The sequence below is a fragment of the Equus caballus genome, chromosome 5 (genome assembly GCF_041296265.1).
Source record: "Equus caballus isolate H_3958 breed thoroughbred chromosome 5, TB-T2T, whole genome shotgun sequence".
Taxonomy (NCBI): Eukaryota; Metazoa; Chordata; class Mammalia; order Perissodactyla; family Equidae; genus Equus; species Equus caballus.
The window spans coordinates 101,125,354-101,149,329 of NC_091688.1; the positions used below are offsets into that span (position 1 = coordinate 101,125,354).

Sequence of the window (23,976 nt, forward strand, 5' to 3'; positions counted from 1 at the left end):
TGTGTTTATAGTAAGGTGGGGTGAGAGTATGGCTCCCCCAAATGAATTTCAAATTAGCTCCTCTTTGGGGCTGTTTGCTCAGTGAACTTTTGATGTCCTCGGTGCTCACCTCGGGAGGAGGGGCCGGGATCTCAGTGCGCAGTGCCCAGTGTCCATCGAGGACTCGTTGATTCACTTCCCATGTTTAAAGAGAAGGATATTAGTTTTCAGAGTTGAATTTCACGTGTCCCCATGCCTTTCCCCACCATCTTCTTATGTCGAGAGGCCCTCCCCCACCCCCACACAGCACACATTCACCAGCAGGGGGAGCTTTCTTGTTTCTGAGGAGTTCATGTGAGTCTGGAGATTGGCGTTCTCCTTGAGGGTTGTCTCGTGAAAGGAGAGTCCAGACTCCTTGGCTGGGCGTTTGTGGCCCGTCGTGAACTGGCCTCAGCTTTCTCCCCTTCCTCCGTTCTTTTCGTCCTTCTGCACAAGCCTTTTGTTCAGTCTCCGAAGGGTTTTGCACTCCCCCTTCCTTCTCCTACTGTTTCTTCACGTTTCCAGTGTTTGGAACGCTCCCCTCCGTCAGCTGCTGTTCTCATCCTGTTTGTAGCTTCCCCATCCCTGAAGGCCCACTTCCCATCCCACCTTCTCCTAACGGTCATACTATTTCTGGTATGCCTCCTCTGGGCCAGCTATTCTACTAAACCTATATATTTTGTTTCTCTGAGAGGTTAAAATAATCCTGTAAAATAATTACTATTATCCTTATTTGCAAATGAGGAAACAATCACAGAAAGTTAAAAAGTGACTTGAACCCAGCTATTCGGTGGCAGGGCCAGTGTTCTAGCTCAGGTCTTGATTCCACCATGCTGGCTTTCCCTGAAGTCTTCCAGATTGGACTAACTACACCGGCTGCCACCCCGCAACTTCTCTGAACACCTTCTTTTGCCGTAGTTGGGTGTGTCTTGTGTTTGGCAATCAATCATGTTTTATTTCCTTGTCACGTTCTTGGGTTGCTAACTCTTCTTTGGTGATATATCTTTTCTTCCCACTGAGCTGTGCTTTACAGGCTTTTCCTAACATTTTTGTTTGTTTGTTCACTTTTTTTTTTTTAAAGATTTTATTTTTTCTTCCAAAGCCCCCCAGTACATAGTTGTGCATTTTTAGTTGTGGGTCCTTCTAGTTGTGCCATGTGGGACGCTGCCTCAGCGTGGCCTGATGAGCAGTGCCATGTCCACGCCCAGGATTCGAACCAGTGAAACCCTGGGCCACCGCAGCGGAGCACGGGAACTTAACCACTTGGCCATGGGGCTGGCCCCTGTTTACTCATTTTTCTTGATGAATGATGTCCAGCAAGTGAGTTATTCCTCCTGGTTATTATATTTATATTTTTCTGTTTAGTTCCATTAGTTTGTTAACATCCTACCGTAATATTTGTCTCCACAGTAGTCTTAGCAAATTCTCCTCCCCTCCTTTCCTTCAACATTTTTCTCTTGAAAGGAGAGATGAAAGAAGCTCCATGTCTAGAATCTGTACACGTCCCCCCCCCCCCCCCCCCCGGGAAATTAAATGGTATGAATAGAAACCAGGCATTGCTGATAAATAATTGGGTACAATGAGAAGGATGCCAGTTTGGCTAAATTTGTGTGTTGTTTTTTGGACAAGGGCTAATTTGATAAAAGAAGTATGAATGTAATCACTCTCTGGACCTGCTTGGGACCTCACTTCAAGGGTACAAAAAAGTGTCTCAGTGAGGTTCTGCCTGCCTTTGTGAGAGTATAAAGTGAGCATTCGTCTTGAGAAAGGAGAGCTGTTTCTGATCACCTTTTTTAGTTCATTGGTAGGGAGATAGAATTAAAATTGCTATAAAAGACTCCTAACCTAGTTCATGATGTATATATCGTCTACCCTGTAAACCTCCAAGACTTGGAAAGCTTCCCCGGCCCCAGAAATTCCCGTTGATTGCCACACATTGACCTCTTCTCCATTGACAATACTCGTTTCCATGAAATACATTGAAAATTTTGCACAGATGCAAAAGAAACAGAATGGGTTTCGAATTCTTTAGGTTCCTACAAATCATCACTAGATGTGATCGTAAAGTTAGAAACTCGGGGGCTGACCTGGTGGCGCAGCGGTTAAGTTCGCACATTCTGCTTTGGTGGCCCAGGGTTCGCCAGTTCGGATCCGGGGTGCGGACATGGCACCTCTTGGCAAGCCATGTTGTGGCAGGTGTCCCACATATAAGGTGGAGGAAGATGGGCATGGATGTTAGCTCAGGGCCAGTCTTCCTCAGCAAAAAAGAGGAGGATTGGCGACAGATGTTAGCTCAGGGCTAATGTTCCTCAAAAAAAAAAAAAAAAAAGGAAAAGAAACTGTGGACTGTGAAAATAAATCATGAATAAGAGTAGTGGTTATTGGCAGAATCTAAAACATGCATCTTCCATGCTTTGTGGGTATAGTTTCTACATTTTCTTGATCTCTGGCGCCGTTTTATGGGTTTGGGAGGGAACCCACTGAAGAGCTTTTCTGGGAGAAGCAGCTGTGTTGTGAAATGAGCATGTGAGCGTGACGTTGTACTGTGGATCTCAGTGCAGCTTTTGGTGTCGGAACATCCTAGGCTACACACGGGGAAGAGGGGGATGGACCTCTGGTAGTCAGGGGAACTCCATAGGAAGAGCATCCCACTGTTTTATGTGCCGCTGGGGCACGTGCACTGAATATAAACAGTGAATGTAAAGTGAAGCTTGTTATTGGTAATCTTGGTGAGTCCTTTAAACCCGTGTTTTTCACACGGGTTTGTTATTAGTGGGCTGCGATATCTATTTTGTGGGTCTTGTGCAGGATTTAATAAATCTATTATTAAATGGAAGAAAATAGAACAGAAAATAACAGTGAACTGCACGTGGTAAAGATATGTTTCTATGAAACTTTTTGTCATTCCCACCCCCTCCCCCCCAACGCTATACAAAGGTATTTCTCACTGTGGGTCACAAAGGTTGGAAAAGCTGTTGTAAAGCGTGTCCTTCAGCACAGGCTCCCAGGATGTCGGGCAGTGATGCGTGAGCCTTCCTGGGTTCTCGGCTGCTGCTGCAGATGGCTGAGACGGGGAGAGGAGAGAGAGAGGCAGCGCAGGGCTCTGGGGAGAGGCTGGCCTGGTGATGGAGTCGGCTGCCTTGGTGCATGACTCGTTGGGCAGATGTGGCTCACTGAAGAGCGTGGCCCGCAGTTTAGGATTGGAGACTGTTGGCAGGCTGTTTCAGAGCTCAAGGTAAAGACTGATTATAACGTCTTGGTTGAGAGAGGTGTAGAGGACCATATAGGGGAACATTTTTTTCTTGAGATTTCCTCTTATTTTCCTGCCTCAACTTCACTTGTATTTGAGGCCGTAGCTGAGCTCCTTTGAGATGTGGACTGGATGGACATCTGCCGTTTGAGGGATTGTCCAGCGTGTGAGCCACCCTCACTTCTACAGTGACCTTCCATCGTTGCTGAGGAAGCTGGAGGAGGTGCAGACCTGTGGCTAGGGGTGAACTAGGTTGAGCCTCCGCATCCCTCCATCCCAGGGCTGTGAATCTGGAGGGAATGGTGCGGACACATAGGGGTGGCCCGAGATCATTCATGGAAGCGGCAGAGTCAGGAGTCCGGTCCTGGTGATGGCTCGTGACCATTGGTGGCCGTGCTAGAATGGTGCCTGGACCAGATGTCCCTGTGTTCTTATCTCTTTCCTGTAATTCATTTTTATCCCAAGGTAAGCAGAGCTGGTTTCTCTTCTTCGCACCCAAGAACCCTGAGTGGTGACACAGGTTAGTGCAGTTGGCGGGGGGGGGCTCAGGGTTCTTCCCTCCGGATCCCTCAGCCTGGTCTGACAGCGAGCGTATCAGCGGGAGGTTCTGTGCCTTTGCATCATGACAGTCTGGAAATACAAATTAATGAAAAATTAGCTGTGTTAGGGTGCAGCACAATATGGTTTCAAACATTTATAAGATAGGGTTTGCTTGTTTGTTTCTGTTTGTTTTTTAAATCTAAAAGTTTTTAAAAGCCTTGAGAACTGATTTCCTAATGAACTGTGAGTTTTTGAGTGTGAGCCAGGCAGAAACTTATTTTAGAGAAAGAGATTGAGAGAAATCTTGAACCATCACAACAGCCCTGTAGAGTAGATACTTTTGTTAACCCCATTTTGCAGCGCAAACAGAAACTCAGAGTGGCTGAAAAACTTGCCTGAGGTCACACAGACAGCAGCTGTTGGACTGGGATCTGAACCCAGGTTAGTATGACTCCAGGCCCAGGCTTCTGACTGCTGCTCCTCTGCGAGGAACCTTAGAGGTCCTTAATACTTTTCCGTTACATACGCTTTGAGCTCAAAGGACTTCAGAGGCTGGCTCGAGACCAGGCAAGTCCTGGTGGAACTGGGCTGGACTCGGGCCTCTTTCTGACTGACGTCTCCCTTCTTGCCTGCAGAAGAGCCGGCGCAGACACTGTCCCCACGGGATGCTCCCTCGCCTCTCCGGGGTGTCTCCCTGTTTCCTGCGTGGCCCTCCTGGTCTGTGCGTTCCTTCCTGCACATCCATCCTTGTGGCCTCCCTTCTTCCTCACCCTTTTCCAGATCAGCTGCACCCTTCCTCCCCACCTTTTTGAATCTTCTCTCTTCCCCAGAGCTGGGAGCAGAGCCCTCCCGGGCTGACTGCTGTGTAGCCCTCTCCTCTCGCCTCCCCTAGTTCCCTCGCCTGGCTCAGCGTCCCCTCCACACCGCTTCCTCGAGGTTCCCCTTCGTTTGTTTAGCTTGCCGGCTGTCAATAGACTGTAGGGTCTTGGTGGGCTCCAATTTTAACTGTGGGGCTGCTGTAGCTTCCCCCAAACCCCTCTAGCAGTGTGGCCAACCGAAAGGGCAGTGCAACTGGAGGCCGAGAAACGTGTTGGAGCCTGGTCTCGCTACACACTGGCCATCTGACCGTGGGAATGTCTGAAGCTGAGTCTTCTCATCTGTGAAAAGGGCTGTGAGCCTCGAATGTGGTTATAGATGTGAAAGCCCTTTTCAGCTATGAAGTGCCGTTTGAATGCAAGGTTTTATTGCAGTGGCACAAGTGCTTAATACGTATTTCAGGAGTGAATGGTTGAAAAGCACATGAGGTGGAGACAAGCCCTTCTCCCCACTCCCGTGTCTGGAGTGTCTACTTCTGCCACCATAGTTTTGACCCCTGTATTCTGTGCTCTTCAGTAACATTATGGATGTAGTAGTGGTAAAAGAAGAAAAAGGAAAAAAAAAAGCAAAGCATCTTGATATAGTGTGGCTTTTAGGAAAACACTTATTGACTTTAATTAAGCAAAGTACTGTATTTACTTTGACCAGGAAGCGTCTTGGGGAAGGGAAGGCGGGCTCACGGGGAGCAGCCGAGAGCCCTGGCCCATCGAGTTGGCATTGATCGTTTGATCCTCCCCAGAAGCTTATTGTAAATGAGGCAGCACTTACGGTTCTGGGCTATTCCTGGAATTGCTACTATAGTTAGAAGTGAGTTACTCTGTGTGGCGGGAGTAGCATATAGAAAAGCCATAATTCTGACTTTCTGGCACGAAAAAATGGCAGATTTTGTATTTGTATTATGTTGTCCTTTTGGCTGGAATCCATCAGCCATGCGGTTTCTTGTGCTTTCTCAGAAAGTCGTTCCTATCTCGGCACAGCAGGGGGCCCGGGAGCGGCCCGCGAGTCACCTTCCAGGCTCTCGTGAGTGGGAAGGCCCGGAGGCGAGACCCAAAGGGAAGCTGGGACGCTGTCCCCGGCTTGGTGTGTGAGGCCTCAGGAGGTTCCGTGCCCGTGCGGGGTGGGCCTGGACCAGCGCCCACCAGAACTTTCCTCCCATGTCTGTGGTAGTGGTGCCCGGCGGTGCGTGAGGCGTGGCCTGGACCGCGGGCAGGGCCGGACACCGTGCTGACCTTTGTCATGACGGTTCTTTCAGCCTCTGGAGGGAAGGGCCTTCGACAGGGTCAGCCTCCTAAGTGGATGTTAGACTGTGACAAGTACTGAAAAGCCAGAGAAGACGGTTGGTGCTGGGGGCACTGTAAAGCAGTTTCTCCTTGTGGAGAGAGCAGGGCCCTTGGAATCAGGAGTCGCGTGTTTGACCTCTGGCACTCCGGCGGGTCGGCCTGCAACCTCCCCTGCTTTTCGAGAGCACCGGGCGCAGGGCCCCACTGCCCGTGCATGAGATGTTGCAGGTGTCTGTGTGTCCTGGAGTTCCCTCTCTTAGCTGGACTGTTCGATCATCTGTAATCGGTTTAACAGAATTTATGGCCAACATATGAAGGCTTATGCCTGCTGAGCTCTGTGTTAGGCACTTGATATGCATGAACCCGTTTAACTCTTAGCAGCTGCCTGAAACAGATGCTGTTTTTACCCCCCACCTCCAGCTGAGAGCCCTGAGGTTTAGGGGTGGTGAGTAACTTGCCCGGCATTCCGGTGCCTTGGAGGTGGGGAGGCAGGATTCAGCCCAGGTCAGCACGACTCCAGCTCTCTCTGCCAGCTGCTCGCCGTGTCATTGGAGACACAGGACGTGGAACTTGGACTTATGAGCAGGCTTTCACTCGCAATCCCTGTCTGTGTTTTTGTTCTGTAAGCAAGCTCGCAGCCCCCTCAGCCCCCTGCCCTGAGGCCCACGTTGCAGTGCCTCAGCACTTGGGCGTCTGCAGCCTCATTTGAAAAAGGCTTGGTAGGAACTTGATGAAGACTTTTTGAAAGACCTTTTTGTTCCTTACATCAGCCTCTTAGGCAGGATTTTCCTCTCAAGTTAATGGATGGGGAAACGGAGGCTCAAAGATTAAAGTGACTTGTTCCAGGTCACACTTGCTAGTTGTCAGTAGGAACCCACACACCCTGGATTATGGATTTTTCCATTGCATGATGTTGCTTACTTTGCTGTTACCTTCATCTTTCGTTTGAAGACTCTAGCTCTGTGTTGATCACCTACTGTGTGCTGGTGATGAAACCCTACAGAACGAGACAGAATCCTTGCCTCCTGGAGCTGCGTTAGTTTCCTCGCCACCCTGAAGACGAGGCTGAAATCGCTTCTTAAGGGTTAAGATCTTTAGTCTGAAAATTTCTTAAGGTATTAAGCAGCTGATTTCAGGGCATTTTCTAAATTACATATTTTTCTTTTCAATTTTCTTGGTTCATCCCTTAATTTATGAACATTTTGTTTGTATTTCTACTTCAGAAGTTAAAAGCTTTCATTGTTTTAAGGCATACATAAAGTAACTCACTGTAGGGGTGATGATTTCTGTAGTAAAAACAGATACCCGAAGTATTTTATTTTGATCTCTCATTGATTTTAACCCTCATCCAGTCTATTTTTACTGTAGAAATCTGGCAGTGGCCTTTGGCTCAGAGCAGCCGCCTTCTGATGATCATGTTTGTGGACATTAACCTGCTCTATTCTTATCTCCCTCTTCCCCGCTATTCAAAATTTAATTGTGTGTTCTTCCCTTGTCCCTGTATTTCAAAAGATGTCCTTGAAAATTTAAGGGGGTTTCAGTATCTTCAGACATCGATTTCTGAAATTTTGCGTCTTGGAAAATTGTTGTGATATCCCATTTATTACAGTTAGTCCTTCTTCAGACTCACAGAATTGTGTTTTATTTCTGTTACTTTTTCTCTCAATCAGAAAGTATCAGATATACTTGTCTCTAGTGTAAAACTTTTGTAAACTAAAAAAATTTGTGAATCTATAAAATGTCCCTGATTTTCTTTTTTCCCCCACGTAAAGTAGCATCTGCAAGATTGAGCAACAAAAGTAATCCTCTGTCATGGAAAGAAAGGCGTTTTCTTTCAAATCCTTGAAAATTTATAAGTAAAGTAGGGGGGGAAGAATTCACTGCTTCATCAGAAGGTTTTTGATTGCTCACTTTTCTCCTTCCCATATTCTGAGCTGCTTTGTATTCATTTGAGTTGGGAATAGAACCTTAGGGAATCATGTTGTTTTTAAAGGGTATTGCGTGAGTCCTACTGGTCGGTTTTTTTAGCATTCAAGATTTCCTTTTTGTATCTTGTAGCAGGAGACTTAAACTGGTTTCTTGGAATTATCCAAAGTATGTATAAACTGGTCTTGTTCTTTTACTACCTTCTAAAAACACGTAGGTAGAACATATTGTTTGGTTTATTTGGAAAGAAATGCTATTTGAATGAAGCCATTCCATAAATGCTGTAGCACCAAAAAGCGCTCGTGATCCTGCCTGAGGACAGCTGTAATTTTACGTAAAGTGGATCAGCAGTCCTGCATGTGTTAGAATGGTGCCTAGTGTATCTTTTGAGTGCTGTGTGGGTGTTTGAAAATTTTTATCGTTAGAATGTTGGTTTTCTGAGAACAGGATTTTGTTGTTATTGAACCAGTATACAGAAACATCATAGTAAATGCATATTGTCTAAAATTCTGTAGCTGATCTTGTTTTCTCAGAGTTTACTCTCTAGGCTAAGCATCACACATTGATACCATGTTATTGTCCTGTCCAGAAATAATGGAGGTCAGAGTGAAAATTAGATACAATGTGATTTCAGTGTAATGTTGTTTGCAGTAGAGAAAGAATAGTGGAAAAACCAAACTCTCTTTGATTACAGGTTTTCATAGAATCCTAGTTCTAAAAGAGTCCTAGTGATTTTAGTCTGACTCTCAAATCTTGTGTGAGGCTCAGAGCAACCCCTGACTCCTGAGTTCAGTAATGGGTGATCTGATGGCACATCTTAAAATCCTCTGTGAGTCTGAAAAGATTGGTGTCGTGACGCTTCTGAGCGAGCCTGGGCCTGAGGGGGCTCACAGGGCTCTTCCTGCTCTGAAAGGCTCTGAGTCTGTGGCCCTTTGCTGGTTTGGGGCAGGCTTCCTGATGCTCCAAAGCATGGAGTCAGTTTTGATTCCTTTTTAGCAGCAGCATGTAATGGTGTGCTGCAGGAAACCTGGGCTAGAAGGGCCCCAAGCCTGCTGTGGGCAAGTGCTGCCAGTGGATTGGAGTGCTCCTCTCCTCTCCAGGGCCTTTGCATATGCTCATCCTTCACCCAGGCTGCTTTCTCCCCACCTCCCCAGACATCCTTACATCTCAGCTGCATATTACTTCCCTCTTGAGCCCCAGGCTAGATTGCTTTCCTTTTTTTATATGCTCTGTGTTTTTCCTTCATGGCATTTTAAGATCTTTATAGTAATCTTTTTCTGTGCATCTTTGTTTCATTCCATTGGTCCCAGAGATGTAGGCAGGGGCCATATTGCTCTGTTTCTTCATTGTGGCCTTCTGGTACAGCTCAGTTTCTGGCATGAAGAACTGCTCAGAAATACTCGTTGAATAAATCTCCTAAATACGACATTTGAAACCCTGCTTCTAAGCTAAAGCAAGGCATTAGCATGCAGCTAATTTCAGACTGCTGCTTTGACGCAGGTCAGGGTATTTATTCACATAATTAAAATGATTATGTTAAATTTTTTTAAATTTAATTTTTATTGGGTTAATGATAGGTTACAATCTTGTGAAATTTCAGTTGTACATTATTGTCAGTCATGTTGTAAGTGTACCCCCTTCACCCTTTGTGCCCACCCCCCACCCCACCTTTCCCCTGGTAGCCGCTAAATTATGTTAAATTTTTAAAAGCCCAAAGCATAGTGATTTGTTCTTTTAATCTTGTTAAAATTGTCTGTGTCGGGGCCGGCCCCATGGCCGAGTGTTTAGGTTCGCGCATTCTGCTTCAGCGGCCCAGGGTTTCACCTGTTCGGATCCTGGGTGAGGACATGGCACCACTCATCAGGCCACGCTGAGGCGGCCTCCCACATGCCACAACTAGAAGGACCCACAGCTAAAGAAATATACAACTATGTACTGGGGGGATTTGGGGAGAAAAAACAAGAAAGAGTCTGTGTCAAAATAGCGAAGTTACAGTTGTCACATCAAAATTCATCCTTGTGTCCCCTGCCTGGCCTCCTGTCACAGCACATGAGCACTCAGCAATGTTAGCAGCAGAGTTAGCAGGGGGTACAGAAGATGACATCGTGACCCACTCACTTTGCTGAGTTCACGCTGCTTTTGTGTTTTCATTTGCGCTGTCTCCCGCTTTGATTGCAAGGTCCTGTGAGAATGCTGGCCTTGCAGCCCAGAGGTGACCCGTCCTGCCCGTCACCCCTGCCCAGTCCCCTCGCAGTTAGGCTGCCATGGAGCGCCTGGGCCTGTGCTCCTCCTAAAGCTGGAGTCTGATACAATGTGTTGAATGACTGGCAGAAAACTGACACAGTTATCTGTATTAACTTGGAAACCACTTTCAAATCACCAAGGGTGGTTGCTCCTTATTTACAAAAATAATTTGATTCTACTGTTAGAAAAGAGAATTTGTGAAAAGCAAGAAGGAGAGTTGTGAAAACAATACAGAGCTGTGGGTGTGAGTGTGGGTGGTGGTGAGGATGGGACCAGGGACTGAAGTCTGCGGAACGCGGTTGCTATTCTTGTGTAGCGTGAGTTCGGCTTTGAGGTGAGGCTGGGGAGATGCGCAGGAGCTTTGCTTGCTGCTGAAGTTTCCAAATAAGAATGGCTCAGAAAATGTTGGGTGAGCTGAAAGCATTGCTTGTCAGATTTATCCCCAGGCCCTCCCCCTGTCGCTGGACCTTATGTTGTTCCACCATTAAAATGAGGGCGGGGCAGACCGGGTGGGGCGGAGGGTAATTCTAGAGGAAAGGGAAACGGGAAATAAAAGCACACGTCCTCGGGCATCCTGAACCGCTGTTCACAGCCTCGGGAGAGAGGCTGTTGACGGGAGAGGCGCATGGTCCTCACTTACGCTGCACAGGACTCTCTCCGCCGGGGAGCACAAGTCCTGCCTTCCTTTCCCAGAGCAATGAAAATAGTATCTCCTTTGATGTTGACACGCTGACCTGCCTCTCTGTCCTCTCACTGTCCTCATCAGTGTTTTGGTTTTCTTCCTTCTTCCTCCCAAATGCTTTTTCCTGCCTGTTTATGGTTTGGACTGCTTCCTTAATGAAAGTGTCCACTTATTTTCTGATGCAATTGCCTCTGCAGCCGATTGATTTATTTATCTTTGTCTTTAGCTCAGCTCTGAAGAGGCTTTGGAAAGTAGAGAAGAAAATCCAGTCTGCTTTTTGGGGGACATTGGACAGCCGAATAAATGCAGGTAAGTACATCTGCATATTTTTTTAAAAAGACAAAAAGGAAAATTGCTTTTAAAAAGAATAATAAAGCATCTTAAACCTGTAGGGCTGTCTGTACTCTAATTTTAAAAAATTGATATTTTAATTGTTGTTCATTCCAAATGTTGAATGTACTGGTTTAAAAAAATCCCCAAAGTACAAAATTATGGGAAGTACAAAGTAAAAGTTAAATCTCCCTCGTAATCCCTCCTAGATATTCACCCCCGTTAACAATTTATGGTATATTTCCCAGGTTATACATATACATAACCAAAAGGGTCATAATATATCATGTGCTTCTTTTCATTTTGCAGTAGGTCATGTGCATCTTTCAGTGTTGGTTCACATAGCTTTGGGTTATCCTTTGTCATAGCTGCGTATTATTGTCTGTGTTGCTATGCCTTATTCTGTTTAGGGAGTCCTCTGCTGTTGCACTTTTTCGTTTCCTCTGTTGTAAATGGTGCCATGTCTTGGACGTCTATGATTATGTATACTCGCCTCATGGTTTCCTTAGGGTGAAAGGGTGTAACACCGTCTTTGAATTCTTCCCCTGCTGGGTCTGCATAAAGTCTCGAGGACAGAGGCGTGTCTTACACTGTGAAGCAGACTTTGGCTTCTCTGCTCTCTGTCTCTGTTTTTCCTTTTGTGGTGGAGTTGGGGCCCAGTGCTGGGTTTTAAACCACCTTACCTGACAGTTGATCTGAACCCCAGGAAGTGATGAGTTTAGTCTTTCAGCCTGGTTTCTGGAAGAGTCTGGTTTTCAGATTTATTTTGGAGATTTAAGGATAGAATGGAAGGCCTCTCAGTTTGTAGCATTTAGGGTGTCTAGTTCATGTCTCCCCTGTAAGCATGTCACCTCACCAGGCAGCTGATAGACCGAGCACGTGAATTTGGTGACGAGAACTGTGACTGCTGTCCACCTCTCTGACTTGCCTTGTTTTGAGGCGCTCCCTTGGGTCATTCTGCAAGCACCTGTTGTACATAAGGCTCTGTGCTGTATCCTGGGGATACTGAGATCAGCGATGCAGTCCTTGTCCTGAGGGAGCTCCCACCACTTGTGAGTGAGAGAGAGACACACACACGTGGATAAGATCATCACAGGTCAGTGGCATTAAGGCAGTGTGGGGAGTTTGGGAGGGGGCATCTAACTTAGGGGATGGGGTGGAGCTTCAGAGGGGGCTTCCTGGAGGAGGTAATGTCTGAGCTGAGTTCTAAGGAAAGTTGAAGTGTGCCATGAAGGGGGTGGAGTGGAAAGGCATTCCTGGTAAACAAGCAGATGGCCACATTGCAAGCATGAAGCATGCAGTAAGAGGCTGGCAGTGATAGAAGGGGAGGCTCGTGGCTAGCTGGCCAGGTGGCGGAGGGCCTCTGTTAGGAGTTTGAGATTGGTCTGTGCGTTAATGAGGAGCCTTTGGAGGATCTGGTCTGGTTATGGAGACTCGGCTTTGGGGGTAAGTGAAGGTTGGCTTGGCGGGCAAGAGGAAAGTAGGGACCTGGGGTCAGGGAAATGGGTTTGTAGGCCCTTGGGTGGGTGAGGGGAAGAAAGAGTGTGTAGTGCTTTCCCTTGTCCCCCTCCTTTCTGGCCTTGCCTGAGGCAGAGCTGCTGAGCTGGGGTCCTTGATCCTAACTGCCTTCCCTTTGGAGGGGGCTCACAGGAGTGGCTGACTTGCAAGCTTCTAACCAGTGGCTTCTGACCTTTTCAAAGCAAAGCTTCCTGCCCTCATTCTGCTGCCGCAGGGTGCTGCCCATCCTCCTGGCTGCCTGTGGGGTGAGGGACCCTCCATCCATTAATTTTCAGACCCTTCCATGTGGCTCAGGAACATGAATGGTCGTCCTTTGTGTGCACTTTCTCAGAGCCAGCCACAGGCCAGGCTCTGGAGCAGGAAGATAGGTAAGACATGGTTGACCGCTCATGGAGTTCGCAGTTTAGTGGCAGAGAGACACAAAATTAAAAGACACTGTGATCCGTGCCATGGTCTGTTCAGAAGTTAAATGATTCCAGTAGAGGTAGCAGCAGTGTTAGTAACAGTAACATCAGTGGTTCCAGAATGAGCCACAGTTTTCAACTACAACTTGTGTGCAAATAGAGAAAATAAATTTAAGCCGTGTCTAAAATGATTCTGATTTTTGAGAATAGGGTCTGACCATAATTGATTAATTATGCAATTAATTGCATAATTGATTATTTTCCATAGTTTCTCCTCTCGTAAGCTCTGATGATTTGATTTTCAAGGAGGGAACGGGCAGGGAGAGGTGCTTATCAAATACCACGTGTTTTTGCCTGCTCCCCTTCCTAACACTCTTTCTGACCACTGAAAGTTTTAGCAGGAGTGACCACATGGTCTTGTTTTCTTTCCGTTACAGTATCTAAATATAAAAGAGGACTGCAATGCCATGGCTTTCTGTGCTAAAATGAGAAGCTCCAAGAAGACGGAGGTGAACCAGGAGGCCCCGGAACCAGGGCTGGAGGTGCTCTTCTATCTGTCAGATAGGGAGCCCCTCCGGCTGGGCCGCGGGGAGTACACGGCTGAGGAGCTGTGCATCAGGGCCGCGCAGGAGTGCTGTGAGTGCTGGAGGGCCGCTGGGCCCATCCCAGAAGCCCCTGTCTGCCCCGTGCGCCCCGCTGAGCGGAAAGGGCTGTGGGCTCTGGGAGTCAGTGGTTCCGCCCCGCTTCTGCCACTTACTAGCATCTGACCCTGGGCTAGTGATTTTAATTGTGAGAGTTTCATTTTTCGTTTTCCTCGCAAAGTGGTTTGTTCCTGCTCCGGCACAAATGGGCTGTGGGATGGATACCAGGGCTCGGGCGGGCCTTCTGTGGAGGCTCAGCGTTTGTCCCCCACACCTGTGACACTGGAGCAGTGTCAGCACTGAGGGAGTAAAGCCCCAGCACAAGGCTGCAGGCTCAGTCAGTCGTGTTGCTCAGCGTGTTGGTAGTCTGATTCAGAACTTCTGAAAAGGCCCATCCATCCTGCTGCTGCAGTGACACCCCTCCCCCGACGCCCGGGTGATGCTGAGTTGAAGTGAGAAATTGAGTGTCGCTCTGTGGCTTGGTCAGATTGCCAAGCTGTGAAAGGGCCTGAGGATGTGAGCAACACAATCCATTTTGTTGAAAGTGAAGCTTGTCTTGCTAAAGTTAGCCTGTTGTCCTCAGAAGGTGGGAAACCAAACTAAATAGCCTCTTTGTTACTCTTTAAACTTGGAGTCCTTGGCAGTTTTTGCCTACCTACTTTTAAATAACAAGTAAAGTTAATAAAGGTAAATCATAGAAACTTAAAGATCTGATCCACTTCGGTCACGGCAAGGGTTGTACAACTCTACAAACACCCAGATTTGTTCACTTGTATGCTTAAAATGGGCAGGCTTTATGGTAAGTTACATCTCAGTGAAGCTGTTGTTAACACATCAACTCATTTTATGATGATGGAGTAACAGCTATGATGGCAGACAGTCTGATCCGTGCTTTGGGCTTTATTTACATCATCTTCAACCCTCAGGATGGCTCTGTGGTGATAGTATGGTTATTTCAAGAATCACCTACCTTGTTTGTAATACAGCTTGTCTAGAAAACGCACTTCCTTTCCTATATCTAACTTTCTCCCTAAAATGCTTTAAATATCAGAGTTCTAATAAAGGGGAGAGGTTGGTGCTACAGGGAGGAGTGTCACAGACTCTCAGAGAAATGTTGCAAAAATTTATTGATTTTAAAAATACATGAATGCAGAATGCCCCATATTCCTGTAGCGCTCATTATTATTATAGTAAGTGCTGTTTGGGGCAGTATTGTTTTCTTCCCTGGTGTTCATCCATGTGTGGTAAATTTTTGTCCCTTTAGCCCCCATTATTTCACCTCCTCAGTAGCTCTAGCTTGGTTTGAATCCTGACTCAGCATTTTATTGGCTGAGTAGCCTTGAATCAGACTAAATCTCAGGAGGCCGCAGTTTCTTTCTCTGTAAAATGGCAAAAATAATACTTACCTCCTTATGTGTTAGGAGGATTAAAACATAGCAAATTAGAGTTTGTTAGCCTGACCCCTGACACTTAGCCCTCTCTAAATGTTAGTATTGTTGTTGTTACTATTTGATACTTTTATATAAAAAGGTATCTTTGATCTTCCTGCTTATTAGTACTAATACTGTTAGGATCAGACCTGTGGTAGATTTACAGACAGATCCTGATGACGCCTCGGATATGTGTGGGTCCGTGCACATTCAAATACAGATGCGTGCAGCAGCAGGCTGGGTTTGCAGGCTGGTCCCCGAGAGCCAATTTAGGAATGAAAAGCTGTAGTAAACCTGCAGCAGAGTCCTAACCATACTGGATCCAGTGCCGTTTGCCGTTGTTCCCAAGTGAAATGCTCTCAGACGTCTAGCTCCATCTTCTCTGTTCTAAGGAGGAGTGTAACTTGTGAAGGCGGAACTCCCAGGTAGCTTGAGAGGCAGGAGTGGAGGTGTTCAGCAGAGGCACTGAATGCCAAGGTGTTTGTCACTTCCTAGCTCCGTGTGTGCCTTGGAGAGAGACCCTGCTTCAGCGGGCGGGCCAGGGCCCCTTCAGATGTCTGACGTGGGAAGCACATTCGCATGAGTTTTTTGGTTAAGTTCACTGTATCGCAGTTTGAGACCTGGCCACACATGAAAATATCAGTAATAATTGATTGTTTGCCCTCGTTTTCCTCCACACCCCCATGCATGTAGATTACAGGTCTTTGTAATTTTAACCATGGGCTCGGAAGTGAGTGGACAGGTGCTTTCCTGGTTCATAATCTCCCTTATCTTGTTGATCATTCATGTATAAAGCAGACGGTTTGTGGGGTAGGGGAGTAGGGAGCGGTTCTGGACCGCCTTCATTAAGTGCATATCTTCTTGCTAGTTAGCTACTAATAAGAAATTTTATGGTGAACATGATGTAATGTATCCAGAATTTGAAATATGATGTACATCTGAAAAAAATAAAAATTTAAATAAATAAATAAAAAGAAAAAAAAGAAATATTTATGACAGCTATACAGAGTACTTAAGCGTGTTTATTATTAATGGTAGTAGATTTTAGTCACTGACAAAAATCACTTTGGTTATTTATTCTAACACACAGTTTCATGTGCTACTGCCAGGTACTTCTTTGCGTGTTAGAATTGTTTAAACATTTTCTGTAGGAGACAGATTGGGGAGTTCCCAGATGCCAAGGCTGTTTCTGACTGTGATTGGCAAGGTGCACATCAGGTGGGACCTGGGACCCTCTCAGATGGCCTTTTTTCTTTTAAGCAGGGTTTGGTGCAACTCTATTGTAGACATTTTAATGAGAAATATCATTAGACGACTTCTTTTTCTTTTAATTTTTTTTTTTGCTGAGGAAGATTCGCCCTGAGTTAACATCTCTTGGCAATCTTCCACTTTTTTTTTGCTTGAGGAAGATTGTCCCTGAGCTAACATCTGTGCCAGTCTTCCTCTATTTTGTATGTGGATCGCCACCACAGTGTGGCTGACCAGTGGTGTAGGTCCATTCACGGGATTCAAACCCGTGAACTGGGGCCGTTGAAGTAGAGTGCACGAACTTAACCACTACACCACAGCACCGGGCTAGTCTTCTTTTTTAAAATGGTTTTAAGCTGGTTTGCGAGGAGCTGTAGTGTATATTCTGGGGAGCCACAGTTCTTAGTTATTATGGTTAAAACTGCCTGATTGAACATGGCTGAAAGTTGTATTTGCCCTAAGAGATGCAAATGTGACTGGATTCTGTGTGGCTGAGAGGATTCCTGTCTTTGCATATGTCATGCTTCGAAAGCAGATGGCCCAGTGTATTTGTCATTAGTGTCTGATTTGTTCTCTCCTTCCGCAGGCATCTCTCCTCTGTGTCACAACCTCTTTGCCCTGTATGACGAGAACACCAGGCTCTGGTCTGCTCCCAACCGCACCATCACGGTGGACGACAAGACGTGCCTCCGGCTCCATTACCGGATGAGGTGCCTGCCTGGCGGCTTCTGCGGGGAGGGCGGCTCGTGGGCCCAGAGCCCCTTACCAGGAAGTCTCGTGGTGTCTTTGTAGTTTGTGGGTTTGTGTTTGCTGGTGTGAGAAAGGACTTCTTCACCATCTGGAAGATGCGTTGGGTCATGTTCCTCTGCCACATTTGAGGAAAGAAATCGTTATGAGGCAGAGGGTATTTCGAATAGAGTTGGTATTCTACAGCAGTTTTTCAAACATGAATCATGGTTATGAATTTAATTTAGTGAGTTGTGACCAGAATTTTTTAAATAGGAAAGAAACCGACAAGAACAGATAATGTCAGCGTATGTATATATATCTCTTGTGAATACTGTTTTTGAAAGCTTTCGTTTGAGACATATGTCTGTATGTGCTAGGTGGTGCTGTAATAAAATGTATTTCTTATTAAAAGTTACAGGTGAAGAGCTTGGGGACCCTGCTAAAGTGGTGTCCTCGAAGTTCTGGGTGGGTCTTGCTCTCCAGGGGTGGGTGTCCCCCCGACTCCTTGAGGGTTTTGTCTAGTGCCCCTCTAAGTTTGCTTCTGATGGGTACTCGTCTTTTCTCCCATGTTGTGGACCTTGTTAAATGTCGCACAGTCTCCCAGGGCAGCACAGACAGGCGGGACTTCATGGCTGTAGTCTCTTGAGTTTATAAGCACGTTGGTTCTGTACTAGAATTGAAAGTATGTTTGTTAGGCACTAGTTAAGCACAAGTTAGCATATGTGTTTAGCAAAGGAGCTTATAAATAAGATGAATACTCTAGAAAAGGATCTTAACTTACATAGAAGTGGTTAAACAGTAGGTTAGCTCAGGTGCTAATGGAATGCAGGGACGGGCTGGAAATCCCTCAGGGGTCTCAGACGGTATGCTCTCCTTAGTACCTTTTCTTTTTTTGGGGGGGAAGATTGGCCCTGAGCTAACACCTGTGCCAATCTTCCTCTATTTTATGTGGGATGCCACCATAGCATGGCTTGATGAGCGGTGCTAGGTCCACACCCGGGATCCGAACCTGCAAGCCCTGGGCCCCCAAAGCAGAGCGCGGGAACTTAACCACTTGGCCACGGGGCCAGCCCCCACAGCATCTTGGCTGCTGTTTCCTTTAGGAAGTCCGTAGAGTTGTTACCAATCCAGAGTGGCCTAGATGTTTTTCTCAGTGGAAGCTGAACCAGATCTCCTTTCTTTGAGAATCATCCTAGGGCTGACTTTTTCTCTTCTTTCTGTGCTCACCTAAGTTCTCACGTGAAGAGGAGAGGTGTGTGCTGTGTGAGATTCATTCCCCAGATTTAGGCAAGCATTCACTGCACCCAGCTGCGCCTTCTGCCTGTGTTTGGAGTTGGTTTCTGCAGTGTGGCCGTGCTTTCTGCGGCCAGGGGTGGCTGTGTGAGCTGGCATTGAGACATGCTTGCAGCTTGCCTTCTGGGAAGGGGCATGTCACTGAGTTCTGGGTCTTTCTCTCTAGGTTTCTGCACGTGGCTCAGAATCTAGAATGGTAGAATTTAGGACTTGGAAGAGACCTGAGTCTGCCTAATTCAACTCTTCCTATTTCTTAGGGGGAAACTGATGTCCAAAAAAGAGAAGTGTGTTACCCAAGTCGTTTACATAACGAATTATCTCCTTGACACTAGAATCCTCTTTGGGGCGTTCGTCTTTGTTGGTCGTGTGAACGCCTCGCCATTAAAGTTGCCTCTGCCTGCCCCCCGTTTCTGTCGGCGGCCAGGAAGTGCACAGCTGCTTCGCTTTTGGCACCTTGACTCTGTACCTGACACTGCGCTCCAACAGGATATTGCTTTGTACCACAGGCTCTTTGAACTTGGGACAAAAGATCCCGCCCTCAGCTGAAACATTTGCATTACAACAAACTACAAACATTTTGAAACCTTATTATCTCACCACTAAAGAAGGTGTAATGTGAGAATAAGTGTTGGTGACTATTTCAGTGGAATCCCAGCTCTATTTTGGGAAATACTCTTGTACTTTAACTAGAGTTTTCTGGTTTTAGATAATGATTTTGATAGTTATTGTTTCCTAATATATCTTAATACAAGACAAGCATTCTCTGTATTCATTTTTTTTTTTTTTTTTTTTAAAGATTTTATTTTTTCCTTTTTCTCCCCAAAGCCCCCCGGTACATAGTTGTATATTCTTCGTTGTGGGTCCTTCTAGTTGTGGTATGTGGGATGCTGCCTCAGCATGGTTTGATGAGCAGTGCCATGTCCGCGCCCAGGATTCGAACCAACGAAACACTGGGCCGCCTGCAGCGGAGCGCGCGAACTTAACCACTCGGCCACGGGGCCAGCCCCCTCTGTATTCATTTTTAAGAAAGAAAATATTTCCTTGCTTTTTCATCCAAATGAATTTCAGTATCCGATAGTAAAGCTCTAAAGAAACCTAGAGAGAATTTGTTGTGTGTAGTATCTATATTATAAACTTAGAATGTGCAATCATCTGTGTTAAAATTTTCTCAAAAACTCGCAAGGAAGGCGCATCTCTCATTGATAGGTCTGTCTGTTTCTCTCGCCCTCCTTCCTTCTCGCATTGTTCTTTGTCATTCTGCAGAGGAATCCAGGCAGTTGTCATACTACATGTGTTTATGTCATTCTTTTTTTTCCCCACTGACATGTTCTAATATGAGAAATTTGTTTGTGGCCCACGTTTTCTGAACACTTCGATAATACACTTTAAATAGGAGTGTAGAATTCGTCTTCAATCTACCTTCTAGTTTTGTCTGATTAGCGATTGGGAAGGTGTTGGTTTTGGTAGTCACTGATTTAAGGGGTTTGTTTGTGTTATTAGATGGAAAGCCGTCAGCCTTGACTCGAGGCACTTTGTAGAGCCTCGGCCAGTGCTTTAGGCTCCTTCAGCCTTTCCTGTTGTGTGATCTCCTTAGCCCTGCCCTGTCTGAACATCTCACCCAAAGGCTTCCCAGCCACAGCGCCCGCAGGGCTCAGATAGCAGCCTCGAAGAACGCCCTTGTTCAGACCCGAGGGCCGCCTGTGTCCTGCCCGAAGGGAGTGTTGAGCGCTTTGCTCCACCAGCTCTAAGGGCTCCTTGTGGTAGAGACTTGGCGGGATGCGGCCGGAGAGGCCACGCTGGCACCGGTTCAGGGACAATCCTTCATTGCTTTTCTCTCAGACAGCCTCCTCCCTGCTTGAGATCCTTCTCCTCCTTCCCCAGGGAGCCTTCCCTGCCGTACCTCGTGTCTCTCTCGTCACCAGCTTCCCTCGCCGTCAGCCTGCGTGCCCCCGGTCAAGTGCCGCTCTGACCCTTTGTGTGTGCAGTGCCTGGAGCGTGCGCAGCGCTCAGCTCTTAGCTGCTCTCATCAGCATCCTTTTTAGACCCCCTCACCTGTCTCTTCCAGGCAGACCCCCAGAAGTGCCAGTAGATCTCTAGTTATTGTATGAATTACGAGAACTCCCCATTTTGGATTTTCCTCAGTAATCAGAGGAGGTGGCTGTGTCCTCATCCGTTTTTTTCTGCTCCAATGTCAGATTTTCCTGTATCTGCTCAGCTGGTGGATAGAGCTATATCCGCTTTTACTTTCTGCCTGCCCGGGAGAGCCGACCCTGCGTGAGTCCTCCTGGCCTGTGCTCTGTCGCTCCCTTGAAGAGTGGGCTCCTGGGCCTGGGGACAGCACGAGTGCCATCCTCTTCATCAGCCAGTAGCCTCAGGCTTCTCCTGTTCCCAGGGCCTGGTCCTCTCTCCCGTAGGAGGGGAGGGGACAGTTCCACAGCTGTGGTGTGTGCTGCATGTGGACTCCGTGGATCTGCGGTTCTTTCTGTGTGAGAGACACAAAGCCCGCAGTCCAATTCTCCGTCACTTCCATAAGATACGGGGAAGACCAGTTGTGTAGAAGCACTTGAAAGTTGTAAGACCTTGATTCTGCCTTTAAAATCATTTCCTTATCCTCCCCCCGCCCCACCCACAGTAGACGGCAGCTTCTTCCTCCTTGGTGCTCCTTTGGCACCTTATCTGACACTCTCTTCTGTCCAGGGACAACTTACCAATTAGGCACAAGGCCTAGGGCTCTCAGTATTCTTAGGGGCCCACAAAAGTGTTTTAATTTGATTCAAAATGAGAAAAAAATGAATACAATTCAGTCTAGATTATATTCATCTTTATCCCAACAGAGTGGTGAAGTACAAGTTTAATGTTTTTTATGGAGGAAGGGAAGCCTGTGTGGGGTCCCTGACAGTGTCAGTGTCGTCCTGCTTAGGAGACGCCCCTGGACTGTTGCTTTCTGTGGTTGTGGGTGTGACTGACTGTCCTGTGCATGGGGGGGCTCACAGCTGGTGGCATCCCTGGCATGTGAGTGTATGATGAAGCTAGATTTCAGTAGTGTTAAACTGAGTAAGATAGGTCTGGGATTCAAGGCAGGATGGCATCGTTGAAAGCGAAGGGCATTGCTGGGCCAGCTCCTGGTTCTGTCGGGAGTCTTGTCCTGTTTAGGAAGAAGTGCTGCGAAGTCAGAGGAGCTGTCTTTGTGATCTTAAGAAAGTTACCTTGTCTCCTGGAGTCGTAGACGCGGCTCTGGCAGGACTCCCCCAGAGTGCTTGCGAGTGAGAAGGAAGGACCCCCGCAGTGAAGTGCTGCACAGCTGAGGCTCTGCTCTCGGCTCTCCGGCTCTGATCAGACGGGACAAGCAGGGCATCTCTCCCACGCCTTCTAGGGTCCGCTTTCCCACAGTTGACATTCGTTTTCCTGCCTTCCAGGTTCTATTTCACCAACTGGCATGGGACCAACGATAATGAGCAGTCTGTATGGCGCCATTCTCCAAAGAAGCAGAAAAATGGCTACGATAAAAAGAAAGTTACAGATGCAACCCCTCTCCTCGACGCCAGCTCACTGGAGTATCTGTTTGCTCAGGTAGGAAGCTTGGGCGCAGGAGAACCTGGGGTGGGTGAGACATTGTAGGTTGAGAATTCCTGTTGCAGCTGACTGACCCCGGTGGCAGCTCAGAGGCTTATGGCCCATTCTGTGGGTGTTCTCACCACCTAGCACTTGCTGAGCGAGGAGGGGAAGGCAGTTCAGCATGCCAAGGGGCTGGTACCTGACCTGGGCGTGGTTGAGGCTTCATTTCGCCCCATTTCTTTCCTCCCTCCCCCCCCCCGCCCCCCGCCCCGCGCCTCCTGCCATCGCTTCTCCCCAGCAGAAAGCAGAGGGAGGCTGGGAGCCAGGGCACTGGAGGCAGTGGGCTGAGGAAGGCACTCTCAGCTGTAGGAGTGCGTTTGGGGAGGGAGGGTGGCCGCTGCAGGCGCAGCGGTGGGCTGGGAGAGGAGACGCTGGAGGAACGCGTCGGGAGAAGGTAGAGCCCCCCTGAGATAACTGACCTTTCCCTTTAGGTGCGTCCTGACTTTACCACGCAAATAGGTCTTCTGTAAGGTCGCTTTGGGAAGTGTCTTACTGTTCAGATCATTTTATACACTGCTTTTTTACTCACCCTATTGATGATCCTTCAATGTCAGTCAGAAGGATAGATCTTGGTTGTTTTAATGGCCTCCTCACAATTCGTTTATGCAGCACCCACTTCTCTGAGTATTTGTGTGCTCTGCTGAGGCCCCGCGGGTGCTGTGATGAACGGGGCAGCTGTGGGCCCTGCAGGCATCAGACGTGTAGTCGAGTTGGATGAACAGAAAACGCACAAGCAAATAAAATGATGTGCAGATAATCCGTAAGAAATTGTGAGAAGTGCTATGAAGGAAAAAGCTTTGTGATAGAGAGTATGGGGAGAGGGCTTTGAGTGGGGAGACCTAATTTAAGTACAGTGACACATCGCTTACCAACAGGGTGAGTTCTGGGAAAAGCGGCGTTAGGCGATGTTGTTGTGCGAACATCATAGAGTGCACGTACACAAACCTAGATGGTGTAGCCCTGTGTGCTGGTCTTACGGGACCACTGTCTTATGTGTGATCCATCGGTCACTGAAACGTCATTATGTGGTGCACGACTATAGTGTGATTAGAGGAGGTCTGTAAGGAGGTGACATTTATACGGAATCTCGAAGAATAAAAAGGTGTCTGCAGTTCTAAGGGAGGAGTGGAGAGACGTTTCTTCTGTGTAGAGCAGAGTTTTTCAAAAGCAGCACTACTGCCATTTTGGGCTGGATCCTTCTTTGCTGTGAGACTGTGTGTTGTAGGACATTTACCCACACCCCGACCTCCACTCACTAGATGCCGGGAGAGCGTCCCCCAGTTGTGACAGTCAAAAGTGTCTCCAGACATTGCCTAGTATCCCCCTGGGGCAAAGTCTCTGTGGTTGAAAACACCTGGTGTAGAGGGAAGGGAATGTGTGGAGGCCCTGAGGCGGGCAGGGGCGGAGAGGAGAGTGCTTGTGGCCGGAGGAGAAGAGGGTGAGAAGAAGAGAGCAGCAGGGCAGGCTGGGGTAGACGGCGCAGTCTCGTAGGAGTGGGAGTTGGAAGCGCTGTTTTCACCCTGAGGCAGTGGGGAGCTGTTCGGAGGGTGTGGTTTTGTTTCTCTTTGAAGTCAGTGATGTTTCTTGCCTGTGTATGGAAAGTGGGCTGTGCTGGGGCTGGGCGTACACTCCGGCTGTAGCAGCTGAGATGCGCTGCCGCACGGCTCCAGGGGCGAGAAAATGCTGGTTTGGCTTAGGTAGTGGCAGTAGAGTTGGAGAAAATGGGTGGATCTGCGATTGATTTCGGAGATAGAATTAGTATTATTTGCCAGTGGGTTGGATGTGGAAGGTGAGGGAATTTGAGGAATCAAAGACAATTTTGAGATTTCTGTTCCGGGCAATGTTGGATGGGCATGGAATCATTGCCACGCGGGGAAGACAGGGCCGCAGGTCGGAGAAGGGCGGGCAGTGGCTCCCTTTTGGAGATAGCTATGTGACGTACAAGTGGAGAC

General features: G+C 47.5%; 1 protein-coding gene across 16 annotated transcripts in view; it reads left to right on the forward strand.

Annotated features, from left to right (window-relative positions):
• JAK1 (Janus kinase 1) overlaps positions 1–23,976 on the forward strand; it is a 142,881-nt gene that overhangs the window by 83,535 nt on the left and 35,370 nt on the right. For 8 of the 16 annotated variants that reach the window (XM_070267535.1, XM_023641948.2, XM_070267527.1 and 5 more), the window contains 4 exons: positions 11,043–11,125; positions 13,506–13,704; positions 16,974–17,097; positions 21,826–21,979. In XM_070267535.1, the coding sequence (XP_070123636.1) occupies positions 11,120–11,125; positions 13,506–13,704; positions 16,974–17,097; positions 21,826–21,979 (483 nt within the window). In that variant the 5' untranslated portion in view covers positions 11,043–11,119. Of the gene's footprint in view, positions 1–2,263; positions 4,250–10,438; positions 10,544–10,664; positions 10,841–11,042; positions 11,126–12,005; positions 12,243–13,505; positions 13,705–16,973; positions 17,098–21,825; positions 21,980–23,976 lie in introns of those variants that run through there. The other 8 variants (XM_070267537.1, XM_070267539.1, XM_070267538.1 and 5 more) reach the window with 7 other exon arrangements.